At 33.7% G+C, this 22,527-nt stretch overlaps 1 protein-coding gene across 9 annotated transcripts in view; it reads right to left on the bottom strand.

Annotated features, from left to right (window-relative positions):
- ROBO2 (roundabout guidance receptor 2) overlaps nucleotides 1-22,527 on the bottom strand; it is a 1,660,631-nt gene that overhangs the window by 1,622,085 nt on the left and 16,019 nt on the right. For all 9 annotated transcript variants that reach the window (XM_072740956.1, XM_072740957.1, XM_072740967.1 and 6 more), the window contains exon 2: nucleotides 13,320-13,441. In XM_072740956.1, the coding sequence (XP_072597057.1) occupies nucleotides 13,320-13,428 (109 nt within the window). In that variant the 5' untranslated portion in view covers nucleotides 13,429-13,441. The remainder of the gene's footprint in view (nucleotides 1-13,319; nucleotides 13,442-22,527) is intronic.

The raw sequence follows: 22,527 nt of genomic DNA, 5'->3' as shown, positions 1-22,527 counted from the left end.
TTTAATAACAACTATAACAACTGTAATTTATAATGAATTGAAAGAGCTTTCAGAAGAGTTAGCTCTTGGGACACCTCGGTGGCTCAGTGGTTGAGCATCTGCCTTTGGCTCAGGTAGTGATCCCAGGGTCCTGGGACTGAGTCCTGCATCAGATTCCCTACAGGGAGCCTGCTTCTCCCTCTGCCTATGTCTCTGTGTCTCTTATGAATAAAGAAAATCTTTAAAAAAAAAAAAAAAGAAGAGTTAGCTGTAGAATGTGAAGAAAAACAGAATCTATTTTTTCTAGTGGTTTGTCACAGGATCTCTTCCAGTCCTGTGAGCCTGTGCTTATATATATATATAATTTATTTTTTATTGGTGTTCAATTTGCCAACTTACAGAATAACACCCAGTGCTCATCCCGTTAAGTGCCCCCCTCAGTGCCCGTCACCCATTCACCCCCACCCCCTGCCCTCCTCCCTTTCCACCACCCCTAGTTCATTTCCCAGAGTTAGGAGTCTTTATGTTCTGTCTCCCTTTCTGATATTTCCCACACTTCTTCTCCCTTCCCTTATATTCCCTTTCACTATTATTTATATTCCCCAAATGAATGAGAACATACACTGTTTGTCCTTCTCCAATTGACTTACTTCACTCAGCATAATACCCTCCAGTTCCATCCACGTTGAAGCAAATGGTGGGTATTTGTCGTTTCTAATGATTGAGGAATATTCCATGTATACATAAACCACATCTTCTTTATCCATTCATCTTTCGATGGACACCGAGGCTCCTTCCACAGTTTGGCTATTGTGGACATTGCTGCTAGAAACATCGGGGTGCAGGTGTCCCGGCATTTCATTGCATCTATATCTTTGGGGTAAATCCCCAGCAGGGCAATTGCTGGATCCTAAGGCAGTTCTATTTTTAACTCTTTCAGGAACCTCCACAGAGTTTTCCAGAGTGGCTGCACCAGTTCACATTCCCACCTACAGTGTAAGAGGGTTCCCTTTTCTCCACATCCTCTCCAACATTTGTGGTTTCCTGCCTTGTTAATTTTCCCCATTCTCACTGGTGTGAGGTGGGATCTCATTGTGGTTTTGATTTGTATTTCCCTGATGAGCCTGTGCTTTTATAGCACCCTGTGTGTTCAACATTGACAAGCAGTTAAATGACAAGACCTGTTTTGTTGAGAAAGAGACCACTTCTAGCAAGGATACCAAAACTAAATCTTCTTTTCTATTTGTTAGGGTTTTTTTTTAAGATTTTATTTATTTATTCATGAGAGACACAGAGAGAGAGAGAGAGGCAGAGACACAGCAGGCTACATGCAGGAAGCCTGATGTGGGGACTCGATCCTGGGTCTCCAGGATCACACCCGAGGCTGAAGGCGGCCCTAAACCACCAAGCTGCCCTGTTTCTATTTGTTTTTAAGGTAATGTGATATTTAAGGGAAGAAAAGAAAAACTTTCCACCAGTCCATGTTGAGTGAACATTTCAGTCTATGTCAAAGCAAAAGTCAGCAGGCATCATCTATCAGGTGACATGTTAAATCTGTACCCTCAGAAGGGACCTCTGAAAAGTTATGGGTAAAAGGCACATACAAAACACTTCTAAGACAAATTTACAAACAAAATGGAAACAAATATCTATTTACATCTAAAAAAAAGTAGCAATTATTATAAACCAACAAAACCCAAAACAGAGGAACCTCCAAAGTATATACAAATATACCAAATAAAGAGAATTAAGGAATGGGCAGAAATGGAGAGTGGTGCATAGGCATTAAGAAAAAAAGATAGTGTTATTATTCCAGCAAAAATAAGTGAACATGCTCATACTGAAAAATGTGACTTGAAATCAATTCAGTAAGGCAAGTAGAAACAAAAATAGAACACTTGGCTTTTTCATTTGATAAGTGGCATTTTAAATATAAAAATTGAAAAAGATTATCTTTCTATAAGTTATCCTTCATCTCAATCGTCAAGGTCAATTACTCAAACTAAACATTAGTCATCTTAAAAACAATAAAGGCTATAAATACTATATGGAAATAAATATCCTTATAGATGTTTGCTACACATTAATCTTCACTCTTAAGAGTTGATTTGAAGGTGACTGTAAACAGTTAAAATCTATCTTCATGAAATAACTTAGTAGCTAAATAGTATAGTGAATACAAAGGAGATTCAAATTAGAAGACATGTTATTTTCAAAATAGAAGAACTTGCTTAATTATTTGAGAATAAATATTTTTTATTACATCTCAGAAGAACAGTAAGAAATTTCAGGATTCATAGAAAGGTCACCTGCTAGTGAAGGTGAGAGATCAGTATGGTAATTATCATAAAATGTGGGCGCTACAGGGAAGCTCCAAGTAGGGAAAGCCATACTCCATGTGAAGAACTATGGAAACTGTAGATAGGACACATTTTAGCTGCATTGATTTATGGATTTGCAAAGGGCTAGGGTAAAATCTCCTGGATGTGCATAAATAATGAAGGTGTAAAAAAACAAAGTGTCAGAAAAGTATTCAGTATCCTTAGAGTCATGATTAGCATTCTATTCATTAGGAGAGTTTTTAAAGAAAACTTCTGGCCCTACTCTACACTTATTAAATCAAAATCTTCAGGAGTTGAACTCACAAAACTGGATTAGAAAAAAAAAAAAAAACAGAAGTTCTTTATTTTGGCCTCTTACATATTTTACAAGATGAGAGGATTAATAAATTTCACTAAACATGACACATGGGTCTTTATCCCATTCACAGTTTAAGCCCATTCCAATAAGGATTTTATACAAACCTGACTTTGCCAAGGTTACCTGGGATCTTCACTTCACTAATACCAATGACAATGTTAATTCTTCGTCCATCTTGGCTTCCTTTCATTCATGCTATGAATATAGCCAGAGATAAGCCAGCATATCTATGATTTGCTCTTCCCTCTTCAGAATGCTTTAATGACTTCCTTTCTGTAAAGATTACTTTAAACAGACTGAAGTATCTGGCCCTGCCCTAAATCTCCAGACAGATCTAATCTCATCCTCCCATTTGCTTTCTTTGATCAAATAGTATTAGCCTTCTCTCAGTTCTTCAAACAGAACACCTCCCATATGATAAAATAAATGGTCTGATGAAATTTTTTTCGTCACAAAATTTTCACTTATCATGCTGATAATGAAATTATTGTTTTAGAGTCTTACCATCTATTACACCTAGTCTTAAATTTTTTACTCTGTGCACTGTAGTTGGCATAATTTTAATTTCCACAATTATGTCCTCGTGCTTATCAATCCTCTCTTCCTACAGTTCCATCTAGACCAAGGATCAGTGAAATGTTTTATAAAAAACAAGAGAGTAAAAATGTAGGCTTTGTGGGCTAAGAGGAAAATTTGGGCAACTGTCCTTGTCAGAAGACAATCTTTTGCATATTTGATATTTTACACTTAAAAATGTAAAAAATATTTATGCTCATGCAAAATCAGGCAGTAAAACAGATTTGTTTCATGGGCTGTTGTTTATCAATGTCTGACTTAGATACATGACTTTAAACATGAACTATGGGCCTATGATTTTCATACTCACATCTCTAGCCAAGTCATCTTCTTGTTGCCTTGATATATTCACTTGAATTCTAATAGGCATCTCAGTTTAATACAGGGGGAGAAAGTAAAGTCAATAACACATATGTATTTACCTACACTTCTGACACTTAGAATCTACCCTATATCATCACACCTTCCCCTTCAATAAAAGACAATAACCATGTTCCTAAATCCAAACACTTGATCTGATTCTTGATCAGTAAATCCCATCAGGTCTATTTTCCAAGCAACTTGTAATTTCAAACAATTTTACAGCTTTATCACTATAATCACAATCCCAACCACCATCATCCTTCCTCTTAACAAGTGAAAGAGTCAACTGAACCATCCCTCTTCCCCAACCACTGTATCCCTCACCAGTAGTATGGCCTCATACTGCAGGCAGAATGAACTGTGTAAGAGTAAATCTAATCATATCACATACTTATCTTAAATCTTTCAATTGATTTGTTTTCTATCTAAATACTGACTGCAAAATCCTAACGAATCTGGTTTCTTACAGTCCCCGATCTCATGTCTCTTCCACGCCCTTCTTTATTCCGGACAAATTGGCCTGCACTCCCCAAAAATATCAAGCTGATTTCTATTTCAGAGCCTTTATATTTGCTGTTCCGTCTGATCAGAACACCTAGGATCTTCGAAGCACCTGACTTTTATCTTTTCATTCCAATCTTAATTGAAACATCAGCCCCTCAAAGAAAATTCTCTGACCTCCCCATAGTAGGATCACTGACTCTCCACATGCCAGTTATACTCAACTATACTATCACATTTAATATTCTTCATAGTAGTATACTTCCTAGCCCTTTGTAGCATTGATTTGATTATGGATTTGGGTGCCTTCTTCCTCTGTCTCTTTCTCTACATTATAACCACTTGGGTCTCTGCTTTCATTGCTATATTCCCAGCATCTGGCATATAGTAGGTACTTTATTCTAATTGTCTTGTGGACTACTATGTATATGTCAATCCTTCTGATTAATTTTTGATGTACTATTTCTCTTCTCTCTCTCTCTGTATTTTTCTCCCTTCTTATCTCTCTTCTGGCTTTCTACTCATCTTAAAACTTATATTATTCGGTGTCCTCAGAATTTCTCCATTATATTGAAAGAGCTTAATTTCCTCAAAAAGAAAACACACACACACACACACACACACACACACACACACACACACACACACTATTTTGGCAAAAAAGACATAAAGTAAGACAGAATACAGTCAATGTTTGTTTGGTAGAAATAGACATACCTTACCAGGAAGACAATTCCACCAAAAAACAAATAAACAATAACAACAACAACAACAAAATGCAATTCTGATTATTCCTTCTTCCCAGATTTGAAGCCAGTTTTCCACTTTCAAGTAGCCTTGTCCATAGAGATGAAAGATATCTACCTAGAGCTATTAACTTATTACCGCTGTCTACATTTAGGTTCTAAAAACACAGCTTAATATGGTATCAATTTATGTGATTGTAATTCAAAAGCAGTTTTATCAACATTTTCCAACAGAACAAATGCCTTTTCTAATTAGCATCTTCAATTAAGTACCTAAATCTAATGAAGAATAAGTTATACATTATGCTAAATTTTCATTGGCTCACTATTCTAGAAAGCTTTCAAATTAATTAAAGATAAGATATTTAGTAATGGAAAACAGAAAGAGATAAAAGCTTGTCTTAATCAATTTAAATTAGAATTTAACATTGCTTTAATATACTAGTTTGTAGTTGACTGCAAGAGTAATAAAGCAAAATTATTGAGTCCTAAGTAGTCACCATTGCATAATCTGAAAACTCAAAATGAATTACCAGAAAGAAATCACAAAATCCCTTCAAAAGCTTCCCACTTCACTCCAAACAAAAGCTAAAGTCATTAGAATGGCAACTAAAACTCTACATTGTCTATCCCTTCTCTTTATTCTATTATCTCTCAGATCTTCTACTGCTCCCCAGCCACATGTGTTTTGTTCCAGTCACATTAGTTTCTTTGCTGTTCCCACAAAACACTAGACATGATCTTGCTCAAGACTTATACACTAACTGTTCCTTTGCAAGGAATGTTCTTGCCGCAAGTCTCTGTGTGGCTCAGGCCCTCACTAACTACCTTGGGCTTTTAATTGCCACCTTTCCTCTATTCCCCATTACAGCATTATTTTTCACCATCAACCCTACCATATTTTACATATTTATGGCTCATTGTCTGTCATCTGTCTCATTCAATTAAAATGCAAGCTCCATGATGGCAAGACTGTCAGTTTTCTTAGCTACTTTATCACTAGCATCCAGAGTAGTTCCTGACTCAAGGTAAACACTTCATAAACTTTTGTTGAGTAAATGGATATATAGTCTGAGGAATCAAGGAGCTTAGAAATAAGGGAAACACAGAAATGAAAAATTACAGTGCATTCTAAGAAATATTGATGGGGTTGTGTATGAGGATCTTTGAAAATTACAGAAAGCAACATCAAAATAATAATGTGGAATGAATCTGGGCAAAGACCTAGCAGGAGATATCTGAGTTAAGGGATAAAAAGAAGATAGCCAGCTGAAGATAAAAGAGAAAGGAAGAGCTAACAAAGGAGCATCAGAAGTTATCACAGGAAAAATAAGTTTAAAAAAATAAGAACAAAGCATAATATACATTGTAGCCCAATTATTATTTCACACATGATTAACTAAAAAAATCAAAAATACTTTATGATTTGATAAAGCTAGAGATGATAAATAGATCACCATGTGACATGACCAAATAGAAGTCTCTGTGCTTCTTAATCTTTGAGAGAAAGTCTTTAGACAAGATTTTGTTGATTTGAGGAAGAAAGTTGCTGGATAAGGCACATGTCCCTTAAAGACAAGATCGAGCTTGTGAACACTGTGTACAGCCTTCATAATGGAAAGGTGCCAGATTAATGTTTTTAAGTCTCTTGAAATCTAAGTTGGCAACTTAAAAAATCATGTGTAATTCATGAGCTTTTTAAAGGAAACATAATAAGTGACAGAGATGTGATTCTCAAGTGTGTCTTTATGCTGAGGTATGTATAGCATTATAGGTTGAAGAAGTAGCGGTGGTGAAAAGGGAGGTGGGCAGGGGGTGGCAGTGACTGGGTGACGGGCACTGAGGGGGGCACTTGATGGGCTGAGCACTGGGTGTTATGCTATATGTTGGCAAACTGAACTCCAATAAAAAATAAAATAATAAAATAAAATAAATAAAATAAAATATATATATACATATAATAAAATAAACAAAAGAAGAAAAAAAAGAAGTAGAAAGAAACAAAGGAATTAAGAGTAAGCAGTAATTCCTACAAAAGACAAGGACATACATACAGTCTCATCCATGTGACTATTCTGAATTTCTTGACTCCAGTGTCTAGGCTCTTTCATTTGTTTGTCCTTTAGTTTGTGCACAAAAAACTTAAGTTGCATTAAAAGCTCAATGTTAACACTTCATACCATGAGATGGCTATAAGGCTGACTACAAGATTGGTGGAGTAGGCTAAGTCCCTGCTTGGAGAAGGAACCAGCTTCCTCAGCCACTCTCCACTTTATTTCTGTGTTTTGGTACATAAAGTCTTACTAAAAATTTCACAGATTGATTTTTAAATTTACATTATATTTTTTTGTTATTAGCATGTGTCAGAATACTGTAGTTTATGTATTTCTCATTCCTGCTCCTATCACTTCTCTTTTTTCCTCCCTACTTATACCACTTCTATATCTTTTTCTATCTCTTCAGCTATTATGGTCTCTTTATTCTAAGTTTTAAATATATGTATTATAATTTATATTATATATATTAATTATATGTATATTATTTAGTGTATATACATATTAAATTACATGCATACACACATATTTATATTGCATGCATGGCTGGGGAGAGATGAAGCTAGCGTTTCCCATAGAAGATAATGTCTAATAAATATATATTCTTGAAATCAAATTCCATAACAAATTCTAAACACAACAAAAATCTTCAAATGAAATTATAATTCTAAACCAAGCTCCAAACAGTCTCCAAATATGTAAAAACATAACATTAAAGCTCAATTAAAAAAAAAAACTAAGAGCACTTGGAACAATGTTTAAAATATTTTTTCCTAAATAAATTCAATTTTTTATTGAGATTTTCCTTAAAAAACAAAATAAATGGGAAATAAAGCACATATTTTATTATGCTGCATAATTAAGAGTACTTTTTAAAATACTGTGAATGAATGCTACCCAAGATTAGGTGATACTATATAATTTCAGTAGAAAGTGGCATCAATTACAATGTTCTTCCCCTATGAAAATGGAATATTCTACAACTAGCCTTTTTTTCTATGGCAATGGCTTTTGATGATCAGGAAGGTAGCTTAAAACACTAGAACAAAATGCAGTAATTTCATTTCAAACCATTTAATCTCTAATCTAAGTTGTGAAAAGAAGTCCCTTTCTGAGGAAAAAAAAAATATGTTTTTAAGAGAGCATTCCAAAGCAAGTCTTTATAGTTAGATATTTACGACATCACCTCCCTTACTTCATGGGCTTCCATGCAGATTGCGTAAAAGAATGTGTGCTGATTTCTTTTAGGAATATAATCTTCAGATGTCTGAAAAGAATTTGAAGTGCCCGGATAGTTTTCTCAAAAATTCAAATTTTGAGGGCAAGATCTCAATAAATGTTATTCTCTTTAAAGTAAATCCGTTATGTTCTTAAACTGTAACATGAATTTTTTAAGCTATGGAAATGGTGTATTGCATATAATGTCTAAGAATTGCTGGTTTTTTGTTGTTGTTTAAGAAGCTCTTAGAAATTTTTGTTAGAACTTAAATGTTGGGGTGGATATTTATGGAAGTTTTAAATATTGGATATTTGCATTTATATTTTAGAAGTTTAAAACAAAAACTAGAACTGGACATAAATAATTCTGCTGCAGACCAACTTATACACATATATATTGTTAACTAGCACAAAGGAAAATTCTTTACATTTGATAAGGAATGCCGGAAACATTAAGACTTCTATTAGATAGCAGAGTTCAATTTCACTACTACTTAGCTTGATGATATTTTAAGGTCAAGTCTCCTGAGATACACAAATAATCATCATTCAATATTGATTGCCAAATGTTTGAGCTCACCTCTCTTAAAACAATATTCAATTATAAGATGAAAACAATTTACCCAAGCAACCTGGAAAAATAACAACTTGAGGTAGAATTAAGTTCCTTTGAGCTGACATTTGTTACTAATTATGATTCTAGGATATTAAAAGTCATAGATCACATGATCTGAGAAATTCAAATTGAAAAGCTGTAGCTATAAATCTTTGCTCACAATTGGATATGCTTCATTTACTGACAGAATGACACAATCACTTAAATTTCTTGATGAAACAAAAAAATGAAGGAAAAAATAATACTTTTGGCACACACTGGAAAATATTTCAAAGGAAAGAGAAAGAGATGGAGAGAGAATTATTTATCTATCTTCCCACCTACCCATCCATCTACCCAATCATCCCTTAAAAACTTTTTTCCTACCTTTCTAGAAAAGAAAAAAGAAAGAAAGAAAGAAAGAAGAAAGAAAGAGAAAGAAAGAAGGAAAGAAAGAAAGAAAGAAAGAAAGAAAGAAAGAAAGAAAGAAAGAAAGTTAGTTGTGTGACAGGCACAAAATACAGGTGATCGGCTTAGTATAATTAAATATGATTCCAAGATAATATAATTTAACAGCTTGCAAAATAGGATAATCAAATGATTTACTTTTCAAATTTTTGGTCCCTTCACCAAGACATCTTTTTACAATGGAGATCGTGAAACTGAAGATTGTAACTGCTGAATATTATCAGATTTTATTTTTTGAATGCTTAATATCTAACCCAAAATCTGGTCATGAAAATAAGCATAATTTGATTTATCCTCAAAATTTAAGTTTGCTCATGATCTCCACTGGCTTCTTTGAAATTTCAAAATTTCTTACATCTAGCATCAGGGTTGGAATTTCATCATGTAAATAATAATGGGAACCAAACTGATTAAAATCCTCTGTGTAGTCACGATAACATATTGAAAATTTTACTATATTTAAACCCTATATTAGTCGCAAAATCAGGAAAATAGCACTAATTCAAAAATTATGAAAAACTTGTTTCTGGAAACAGCTGACATATACATTTCATTCTTATTATTATCTTTATTAAGTACCAGAAAAAAAATAGCACTCCTTTATTAAAGCCATTAAGATAAGAATATGTATTTAAGAACTGCCAAACAATATTCTGAATAGTTTGTTTTTTTAAAGTCAAAATCACATCTTTACTTTTAACAAGTATTCACCTTTATCCCAAACTGCCTCATTCTTCCTTTATATTCACATGCATCTCAGTGACTAATTTTTTTCTTAGATTTTTATATAAGTTACACCTTTAGTTTAATATACATCTCATATTATTACTTGAACATATTGTTGTTCAAGTTCTTTCTTTCTGAAAGAAATGAGACTGCTGAGTTTGGAAGTAATTTCCCAGTAACATAGTAACTATTGCCTACACCTCCTAGCATCCTGCAAATCATCTGGGGTCTGCAATGTCTCTGGACAGTCCTTCTTGTCAGTCAGCATTCACATGGCTTCAACTGTTGTGCTACAAATTACAACTACACATGTTAGATGTCAGTACAGTTTTCTCTAGATTATCCCTAAAGTCAATGTATAGTATTTGGAAATGTGTATATCATCCACTACCTGTGATAGGTCTTTTTTCTTTTAATTTGTAATAAATATTTTATTTTAAAACAGTTTTAGATTTACAGAAAACTTATGAAGATAGTACAGAAAGCTCCCATATACCCCATATCCAATTTCTTCAGTTAATATCTGTGATAGTTCTTTTAAAAGAGAAAATAAATCTGAACAATCGTGTTACTTGTTTTATTTGCATAGTAAATATATTTTTAAATCAAATCTATCCCACTTTATCTTAATAATTAGCTGTATTTTTTTAAAGGATTGGATTTACTTTCATTTACTTAGTTTCTAATGTGCAAAGACCTAAGGAAGCATAGAAATGGGCAGCGTCCAAGTCAGGAAATGCTACTGTAAGGATTTGTATCTATTATTCCATAAGTCAGAAGTCAGAGGAAAAGACTACTCAAGCAGATGCTCCTCTTGAATGATATAAAAAATTGACAAGGGACATCTACCTGTTTGCAGCTGACTGTCCATTCCTTTCTTCTTATTTGACCATGTTGCCCCTAGAGAGCTCATCAGCCAACATTCTTATTTAGAATTCACAATGCATTTTCTATAACATGTTGCTGTAAGTGGCAGTTGTACACAGTTGAATTAATACCGAATATGATGCTTTATGTACATTCTAGAACATGCAGACTTTTGCCTTCTGTCCCCATAACCTGATTACTATTTCTAACATGTTTTTTATGGGAAAGAACATTCTGATTTCCCAACGACTTACAAATAATTAGCATATAACCTACTGATACATGTGGAGAGCTTATATAGAAAATACAATTTAGCTTTGCTATCATCTTTAAGGAATGTAACTTTAGGTAAAAACAACTTTATTACTTTTTGCATGCATATTTGCTATAAGAGTCATACCTCACTGATACATAATCACAACTCTGGGCTTTAGAAGTCCCAACAATCAAAGTTTAAGACAAAGCTATAAACAATGTAGAAAAAATTTCATTTATATATTTTAAGGTATTATTTTCTTACAAATAGTAAGGTACCATGAAATTTTTATTTAAAAAGATATCCAGTAACATAAAGTTTTCATTTTAAAACTTTTATCTTTAAATTCTGCTTAATTGCATGTTAAAGGTGAAAAAATTAATATTTAATGAGGCTTATTGATCTAAATGATAATATGCTGTTTGGGTTGTATTTGAAATTATTAGAATGAAACCTGCTTAATTCAACCTAGCTACCTAAAAGAAGCAAAAATTCCCTTAATCATAAAATTAAAGCATTCCATTATGCTTTCTATTAAGTTGTTTTGTTCCTTGAATCACTGTCTATTTTAATCTATTCTTTTAAAAAGAAATTGAATTACTTTAACTTGCATTTACCATGACAGGCTTCACTATAGCTAAGTATGGAATTGATTTCAGGAACTGTTCTTTACAAATGTTGGTCACTATCAAAGAAAAGAATGCCCAAGCAATCAATATTGAAGAAAGAATAAAGGGTGTGAACAAATAAAAGAAATGATATTTATTTTTCCTCTAACATTTTAAATATTCAACAAACTATTACTCATTAAGAAAAAAGCCATAATCCCTGGAAATGATGGCCTCAGAAAGGGTTTTGGCAATCTTGTGTAATACTAAATGTACTGTTGGATCACTATTGCAGAAAAACAGTTGTCCTGCTGCATTTTAGTGATCTGACACATTGCCAGAGGAATAAACAACTCTTTTAGCCAACAGAAATGTGATGTAGCTGCTGCCTACAGATTCTTGTTTTAGATTTTTGATGAAAAAAAAAAATACTATGTGTATTAAATATGATTTCCTTTCGTTACTTTTATCAAAAAAGAAAAATGCAATGAGAATTCAACTATATGCTAATATAAATTCTTAATGGCATGAAAGAAAAACTTTAAAAATCAAAGCCTATTTCATCATTAAAATTTGTTATCTGCATATATGCATATATATACCTATTATCACACAAAGATACACAGATTTTTATTTTTGAAAAAGTCATCCTGTTTCACTTCAAAAATTCACTAAACAAAATTACATATGGTGAGCAAACAGTGTTCTTTTTTAACCATCTTTTCAAAAGTTACTAAACTTACTTTAATATACACAATATTTATTGGATATTTTAGAAACTGAAGAACTAGCAAAAGCTCAACAACTCTATCACAATTATATAACACCACTATACACTCTCAGTTCCATCTAGAGTAATGTACCTGCTTGTATACCTTTCCTGCTCATAGTTTTCAAGTCTTGACAAAAGCAGAAGCAATGTCAAAATAGATTCTCCTCCAAGAAAAATAAATGCCATGAGGGTCAGCACTTTTTTCATACAAAACATTAAATAGCAATTTGTATCTAAATAGGCAACACACCTTCAAAAATAACACAACACTTCACAAAACACATTTCAAAGGTACTAGCTTTGGCTTAAACCACTCCATACAGCTATTGATCAAATCAGTACACAGAAAAACCTTATTACAAAATCTATGGTCCTTTCCTACTCTGCAAATGACAGACATTTCAGGACACCACAGCTCTACCATTAATTTCCTCCAAATACACGTGGCAGAGTAATGAGAAACATCAAACTTTTCACTTAATTTCTGAAGAACGTTGTACCTTTTGGAGACTATGTTCTTGAAATTTAAAAAATTAAAATAAAAACCACTCAAGAAATGAAACAGAGATCCAGAAGCTTTTCTTCAAAAACATAAAACCTTCAAATAATATGTTCTTATAAAATTACACAGGTACATACAAACATACCTGTGTCTAGCATCTACTGCAAGAGAGTAAAGCCAGTTTTGGAGCAATGACTTCAAATTTGATACATCAATTCACATCTAGTTCTAGCTCACCTTAACTAATTTGAAAGTATAATACACTTCAACAAAACCCTTGGAGAAAGACTGAAACGGCCTAAAACATCAAACTAAAGATCCATATAACTTCAAGGTAAAGTGAAACTCATATCCGCCTCTCAAAATATTAAAACATGCTTGCACCTACCTTGGCCTTGTCCATTTCCTTGCTGACCCCAGAGGATCACAGTCACCATTAGCAGTTCCGGAGTCCATGTCCACATTCTTCTAGTAACACTTCCTTGTCTTCTGGTCATTGCATTTTAAACTCTGCATAATTAGTGGGGTAGGCATGAAGAGTATAGTAAATTACAACCTTAAAATGTAACACCATTCAAATCCCCTATCTAATATACAATGTGTATTTTATTATTATTTTTTTTTAAATTACAATGTGTATTTTAAAAGTACCCTGTTTACAAGGAGATATATTTGAAAATCATATCTCTCTTTGGGATTCTAACAATGATGATTAATATGAAAACTCACTCATCTTTAACCTCATATTCTAAATATTCATCTGAATGATATTTTTCAATAGCAGTCTGCAAAATAGGCCATTAAACCTGTGAATATTTTTAAAAACAGTACCAAAACATCTGAAAATCAGTCAGGCAAAAAATTATATGGGACACTAGTTATTTTTTTTTTTATAATTTTTTTTAAGATTTTATTTATTTATTCATGATAGTCACAGAGAGAGAGAGAGAGAGAGAGGCAGAGACAGGCAGAGGGAGAAACAGGCTCCATGCACCGGGAGCCCGACGTGGGATTCGATCCCGGGTCTCCAGGATCGCGCCCCGGGCCAAAGGCAGGCGCCAAACCGCTGCGCCACCCAGGGATCCCTGGGACACTAGTTATAACTTGTTAAGGTAAATTGATACATGTCATCTAATACACACATACAAAAATGAATTTTCAACACATTTATGTAAGTTTAGCCTAAGTATCTCATAAAATATATTTTTAATTTGATAGCATTCTACTTATATAGGTACCTTTAACTACATGGATTTATCATGTACACAAAACTAGTCTTGTATACTTAAAATGGAGAATATATGGAAATCACAAAACATTTGCAATTCCAATTTCAGATATATGTATATAAACCATAGGAACTATCATACAGAGATAAAATATAATATCTTTTTTTATAATAAAATATTCTTGAATGTTTGCTTTGACACTGTTGTTAATGAAAAATTAAAATGCTTAAATGTCCACCAAATAGGTGTTATTTATTAATATAATTGAATGATATATGATAGGTAAAATGAATAAACTTAAGCCATGTGTAACAACATAGATAAATGTCAAAATTTAAAAGTTGAGCAAAAATAGCAAGTTGCAGAACAAGTTCAATACTATAATACTATATATTTTATATGCGAAAGAAAAATTTTTTAAATTATATATTTTTGCATCTGCATAAATATGTACTTCATAAAAATGGTAAACACCTCCACAGTGCAAATTAGGAAATTACAAGATTACAATTTAAATAGTTATCAAGAGGGGTGCCGGGGTGGCTCAGCCGGTTCAACTTCTAACTTGATCTCAGCTCATCATGATCTCAGGGTCCTGTGATCAAACCCTGTGCTGGGCTCCCTGCTCAGCAGGGAATCTGCTTGATATTCTCTCTATCTCTGCCTCCCCCCACAAAATAAATTAATTAATTAAAATAAATAAATAAAATAGTTTTCAAGAGGAAACTTCACTTAAAGATTACCCCAGATCCCAATTTTTCCACAATTGACAAAATATGGAGCTAAGGAAAGTGAATTTAATGATTTCCAGAATAAGCCCTGTATTCAAAATTCTGCATAATCATAATTCTAGCAAACTTGGAGGGGAATCTTGGCATCTAGAACTTCTTCTCCCTATCTCCCACATTAAGAAAGAGGAGGACTTAATTACTTATTTTGTATTACTTGTATTACTTCATTTCAGACTCACAATATCAGAGCTAAAGGAAAATTTAAGGACCATCTAACCCATTCTCATTTTATTTTATTTTTTAAAATTTATATATTTATTTATTTGAGGGGGGAAGGGCAGAGGAAGAAAGGGCTAGAATCTCAGACTCCACATTCAGTGTGGAGCCCCATACCAGGCTTAATCTTACAACCATGAAATCACCACCTGAGCCAAAATCAAGAGTCAGGCATTCAACCAACTGCACCACCTACCCTCCCCAAACCCATCTTGTTCATTTTAAATGAGTAAACAGTCCAAGAGGTTGTAATGACATCTCCAAACTGAAGTGTAATAATACAATGATGACAGAAGATGATAGTATTAGCACTAATATTTCCTGAAAATTTTTAAAATTCTACATCATTTTACTGTGCTAAATACCTTGTATTTGTCTCATTTAGTTCATAGAAACTCTACAAAGAAAGCAATTTAAAATCACTACTTCAAAGCACAGAAAACAGAAGCTCAGAGAAAAGCCACACAATTCCTAAATCAGATGATTTGTAGCTAACATTGTTGTGACTTGAGCCAAAACTGAGTGACTTCAGAGCCTATGCTCTGAACAAAGGATTACTAAGCAGAAATGTAGCCCTAGATATAGCTACAGTCAGTAATCAATCATTCCAAAAAGGATATGAGAAGGAAAAAGATCTCCCGCATATTGAACCTCACATATTCATTCCAAATAAACATCTTCAGATTGAAAATCATTAAAACATCAATTGAATGATTACAGTTAATCTCTAAAAGAACCATTTCCAGAGAAATTTGGGATGTCCAGGGCAAATTTCAACCCCCTACCAACATACATTAACATTATTATTAATTTTACATTGAAGAATAAGAGGAGTAAAATTATGCAAGAGCAAAGGTGATGCTTGGTTATTTGTTTAGGGAGCAGGGTAGGAGATCATTGTCAAAGACCAGCCCTAGTGGAGGTGGTGGTGGGGTGATAGATACATGTATACATTCTTTTAACCACTACTACACAGATCTTTGTCTCCCTCTAATCATTGCATAACCATTTTTATCTGGTACAGCAATGTCAAAATTCAGATTTAAATCACCCTTCAATGGCTTTGGCAAATTTATTGTTAATATTTCCTGGACTGCTAGCCTACACACAGTACTCAATTTAAATGGTGCCTTTTTTGGTGGTTTAGCCGTTGAACATCAGCCTTCGGCTCAGGGCATGATCCTAGGGTCCAGGGATCAGGTACAGGGATCGGGCACATGGGTGGAGCCTGCTTTACCCTCTGCCTATGTTTCTGCCTCTCTCTGTGTGTCTCTCATGAATAAATAAATAAAATCTTTAAATAAATAAATGGTGCCTTTTAAAAAATACATATATTCTACATAAATTCGAGGCAGTATTTGAAAAATCTAAAAACTCTCTTCAGAAGGGACTGGCACGTAAAACACTATTTCCACTATATATTTTAGTAAAATTTTAAAAAGCAGATGCCTTTCGAATTGTTGTTATAATCAAAAGAAAATGAACCCTTCCCCTCTGAGTTGATGTTTATGGAAAGCTAATATTTTATAAATGCCAAGTTACTATGTCATCTATATGCTGTTCCTACCATTCTGAGTACAAGAATAATAACTTTATGAAACTTTCATATAAAGTGCTCACATAATGTAAAATCAATATTTTTATGAAAGAAAAACAAAATAACTAAAAAAGAGTATGTTAGATGAACCAGAAAATAAAGTAACATTTACCATAAAAACATGCCATGGAATTCTCTAAATCTTTTTTATAACACTCTTTTCATGCATTTAACAATATAAAATATATGAGAAATATTGGCTTTATTTTAAGTACTTTTACCTGTTACTTGTTACTCTTTAAAGATTAGAGTAAGTCCTAACTGAGTCCATTGTGGATAATTGAGTCCATTGTGCTCTTCTGTCATAAAATAGATTTGCTATTCCCTAAGCAGAGAATACCTTAAACCTTCAGATTGATAATGACTATATATAGTGTTCATATGACTACCTTAATGTTGAAAGTTACAAAAAAAAAAAAAGTAGACGTTGAGAATATATTGTATGTTATTTCTTGTTATACATAACAGCAAAATTAGTTGGGTTGTGCAAGGATTTGGGAGCAAATGGCACAATAAAATGGTGTCACAGGGTACTGAGGCTTCACAGTATATTTACAGATGTTGCTCTGTCAAATGATGCCTGCAGTGATAGCCCTTGGTCTGAGCGAGGCTTCACACTTACTAGGGAGGTACCAACTAGGGAGGGGAGCCCTAAATTAAGAATTCTTACTGTAGAACACTTACCTTCAAACAAGTGGAAGTCTCCATTACAGACCATCCCTGAATTATCTCTGCAACTTCTAAAACCTTATGCCCTCTCCCAGTAGTTTCATTTCTCTTGTGGATCTTCTAAATATTCTCCTTCATCCCATTTGGTAGACCTGACCAGCCATCTTAAATTGTACATACATATGAAATTTGTTCTTAAGTGAAATCTATTTCTGAATCCAGGTAAGTAATGCCCCCAGACTTGTCATTCCTTTGTCATCTATAAGCAGTAGTTCTGGTCAGCTTTTATAGCAGCTCTTATAGCAGCTTTTTTAAAACAAACAAAAACAAAACAAAAACCTCTTCTCTGGAACAAAGTTTCCTACAAGTCCCTCTCTTGGCAATAGTCCTCTTTCCTGAAGTTCTTCTCAAGTGAGAGAGTTGGTCTATGCCAACAAGCCTCCAGGCTGATTCTCCTTTTGCTTAACTTCTCCATTAAAAAGCAACCTCTCTGATCACCCTTTTAAAACTAGAGACTAAAGAATCAAATGGGATCAGGAAGTGACCATAGCTCACAGGTCATCAATTCCTCTTCTCAGCATATTATAGGAACACAATCTAAGCCAGAAAAACATAGAGCCCATTACAGCTCTCGAGTTCCAGTTATTAACATTGATTTTTTTCAATGGGAAATTTTCATTAGAAGCCATCACATGACTTACATTCAGTAATAACTTAGATTAAGATATATATTGGAGCCTCACTTTAACATTGTCCTTGGACTCGGTGCCAAAGTCATTTTTAAAAGGACCCTTTTTGACATTAGTATATTCTTACAGGTAGGATCTACCTCAATCCAAAGTATATCTGGTATGCAATGGTGATGGCCAAAGGCCTATATAATCCAAATTAATACTGCAATATATGTAAATGTAAGTATACATATAATTCATGAATATATTTATATATATTTACTCTATTTTTCAACAGGCTAAAACTTGAAAGCTGAAAATATTACTCTAGACCACCATGCTTTAGAATAAAAAGCCCAGGCAGTGATAAGAAACTTAGATACCAGTGCTGTTTGATATTTTTGATGAATTAATTAATCTCTTTAAGATTCAGTCCCTACATATGTGACAAGTGAAAAAAATCTCCAAAATTCCTGCAAGCTATAAACTATTAAAATTATACTGTCATTAGTTGAGGGGACACTGATAAATCATTTGTCATTGGCTTTTTTTAAAAAACAAACATCTTAAAATGTAATAACATACAATTCTGTCCCAAAATGTTGGTCCACAAACATTCTGCCTCAGAATAAGGCAGATATCTGGTAAAATGTATAGTCCTACATAACACTGTGGACACAGTGACTCAGAACCTCTGAGATGAAGAGATGAAGCCTTGGAATATACATGGTAATAAATCCTCCAAAAGGCTAGTTTTTAGTCATAAGTTAGTAATTGCTGGTTTATACCATCACACTTAAAAATTATACATAGATTTAATAGAAATCCACTCTTTCTAACCTTAATGATAGAAAGCTTTATATTCAGAAAAATGAAACATAAAATATTGACTAATCACCTTTGTCTAATTTTAAATAAATATGATTAAGAGACTCAAAACAAGTTTAGCAGTAATCTCTCTATAGCTTGAGATCCCAAAGGAACCACAGGGGCCTAAAATCTCCCCCAGAGAGGCTGAGTGATTTATCTTCTGAAACACTGTGGAATTATTGAAGTAGCATAAGACGATTGCTGCATCGTGATATCCTCTCAAGTTTACTTAAAGATAAATCATCCCCAGGCTAGATTCTTTGACCTCATTAGGGTAGAACAAGAAGACTCTGAGCTTTGGAAACTAAAGGAGGTGAACAGTCCATGGACACAACTGGATCTAGTGATCTTAAATTGATTAATGAATCCAACACATACATGTCAGATATTATGCTAGTTATTAAACCACACTGATCAACAAGTTAGCCAGGGTCCCTACACTCTTAGAGCTTGCATTCTACAGAGAAAGTCAAGGGCAGAAACCTAATTAAACAAAGAAAATAAATCATTATAAAATGTGTTCATATGCAAAATCAAACAAAGAACTGGATGGAAAACAAGAGTACAGGGGACATCTAATAGAGGAAATTTTAACCACTTCTTTTGGGTGATAATATTTAAGCTTAGATCTGAAAACAACAAGAGTTAGCTTTGCATACAGTGGGAAGAGTCTCTTAGGATATGAAATGAGAATTTTCAAGGGCCCTAATATGAGGACTATCTTGGCATGTGGAAGTAAATGAAAGCTATGAATCTCATTGGACTGAAGCAGAAAGAAAAGACTGACGTGATGTGACTAAAAGATAAGAAGACATGAAATTATACAGAGCTATATTGGTAATGGCATAGAATGTGGGTTTTAGTCCCAGTACATTAGAAAAGTAGGAAGAGATATGAACTGATAAATATTTTAAGATATCACTTTGGTTTCTATGTTGCTAATAAGGAGTTAAGAATAAAATTAGGTAGACTAATGATGAGATAGGATAATAGAATAGGTAAGAAAAGATCTGAATCTGGCTAGACTGAACATTATAAATAAAAATAAGTGATAAAATTCTAGATATATTTGGAAACAATATTTTTAAATGAATGTTCAACTGGGTATCATGGAATAGAGAGGGAAAACACAAATATGACCTTTAAGCTTCTAGCTTATTTACCTGAATGGTTGGCAGAGCCATTTCCTAGGACATGTTTTCTCTGAAGTATCCATATGCTGCCATCAAGTGAGGCACGGACTTTCAGAGGTAAAATCTGGGACAAGCTCTAAAACTGGAAATTGCTAGCTCTTTAGTAGGGAAATGGTGTTTAGAGCTGAGAGAGTATGTATGTGTATAAAGAACAGAGATTAGGATGGCGCCCAAAGAAATATCAATATTTAGTAGTAATGAGTAGAGGAATAGAAACACATTGCCATATTAACAGTGGGGAAATGGACCTTAGGATATTTGCAAGGGAGTGCTACAGATGAACCATGACATCTGAACTCAAAACAGTGGAAAATGAAGACAGCAGAATACACACAAATTGTAAAGGAACAACAAAAACTGTGGCCTAGGATAAATGTTAATGAAGATGAAGAACTGTTAGAATGAGAATACCTGAGCAAATGAGTTAAAAGAGGACTGATGTCCAGATGGTGGAATATTTGCCATTAAGATCTTGATGGTACACACACTGGTATAGAAACAGTAGATTTGACCATGAAGTGGTAACTAAAGTAGAGAAAGGATAAAAAGCAATGGAGATACGGACGTCAAGAAGTGGAGTGAACAGGGGACTTTGATGGTCGTTCCATCTGGATGCTGAAGTCATTGAAAATGGCAACAGGACTTAGCTGAAGAAGATTCCAAAAAAAGACCTAAAGCCTTAACTAAATGACAAGAGTGACCAGGAGATCTGTTGATATCAACAAGACAAAAAGAACATGATCAATATTTTCAAAGCATTTTTGTTTCAAAGGAACAGTATGACTTGCAACAGGGAGAGAAATTAGCAATATGAAAGTTATAATGAAGAACAAGAACAACTGCTGGACATAAGGCTTGTGGAGGGTGATAAAAAGACCAATCTCTATTTGTGAAGGCGACTGGGAAAGTTAGCCTATGGTGTCAACCAAGTTTCATTTTAAGAGAATTAAAAAGGCAATTTGAACTTAGCAACAATCACTTTTAACAGTTTTCAGTAGCTTAGTATACTACGTAAAATCAAGATTTAATGCAAAGTTATAAATTCCAATGTCATAACATCTCAGAATTGTCCAAACCACATAATTCTAAGTTTCTCTCTATACTGTCCACTATCTTATTCAGTAAACAGTGCACTAAAACACACACACACACACACACAGAAACTCAAGTGTGCATGTCTTATTTAGCTGCATATGTCATTTTGAACTATATTCAAAGTAAACAAATCATACCATAACCTTCAATAATGGAGACTTTGAGGAATTAGAACATGGCTTTCTATAAAAGAAGTTAGCCTAAGTACAAGAAAACAGAAAAAAAGTCCCGCTTTGGAAGCCGACTTAGCTGAGTCATGCTTTGCCACCAGCAGGCACCAAAAAAAAAGCAGTACAAGACTGGTAGAGACCTTTAAAGGAAGTGGAAGACACCTATCTGTGAGGTTCAACTCTTAAATGCCTGGTCAAGATATAGCAACTGGATGAGAGTTCAAATTTTATAAAGATGAGCACTTGTTAAACTGAAAGATCTAAGAAGACATAGGAAGATACAGTGTCTATACCTTTGGATAGATAACTTTTTTTCTACAAAAATATCTTGCATCTTCCTATTGTTGTTTTTTCTTTAAAAGAGCTAACTTAGAAATTAAAAACTATGAAATTAGAAAAAAGGCTATGAGATGTGTGTGGGTGAGTATGCATTTGCCAAAGATCATTCAGACTATCTTCTAACTATAGACTTCAAGCAAGACAAATATACAGCATTTTACTTCAGGGCAAGCTACAATAAGTGAAAAAAATAAGAATTTTTTAAATCAATATTGAATATTTCCCATAGTTCTGAGCATCTAGAGTCCAAGTAATCAATCTCTTTGTTACACGTAGCCATCATGGCATTCCAGAAATTCCATAAGACACTTTTTCCGTGTAGATTTGGAAAAGAGAATGGGGGAAAAATCCTTTGTTGTGCTCTGTATTCTATGTGCAACATAGATTTTATGCTACATGCTAGTGTTAGATTGTGATTACCTATAACTCTATGTGAAAAGGTAGCTTAATGAGCAATAGTCTTGAAGTTAATAAGCCTGACACTGGTTGGCTCAGTTACTAATTGGGTAAGTGACCTTGTACTGTTATTTAACCTCTCTAAGATAAATTATCTATGGTGATAAATTGAAGAGGCTCAATTCCCTCTACAGGTGACAGTTATGTTGATTTCAGTCTATTTATATCCTGTTTAACTGCAAGTTGGACAACATAGAACTTTCTTTCTAGACTTCACAATTCCACAGGACCCCTTACACTTGTCTTTTCCAACCTCAAAAAATACAGAGGGCAGCCCAAGTGGCTCAGAGGCTTAGCACT

Source organism: Vulpes vulpes, chromosome 15 (genome assembly GCF_048418805.1).
Source record: "Vulpes vulpes isolate BD-2025 chromosome 15, VulVul3, whole genome shotgun sequence".
Taxonomy (NCBI): Eukaryota; Metazoa; Chordata; class Mammalia; order Carnivora; family Canidae; genus Vulpes; species Vulpes vulpes.
This window is presented reverse-complemented; position numbering and strand designations above follow the sequence as displayed.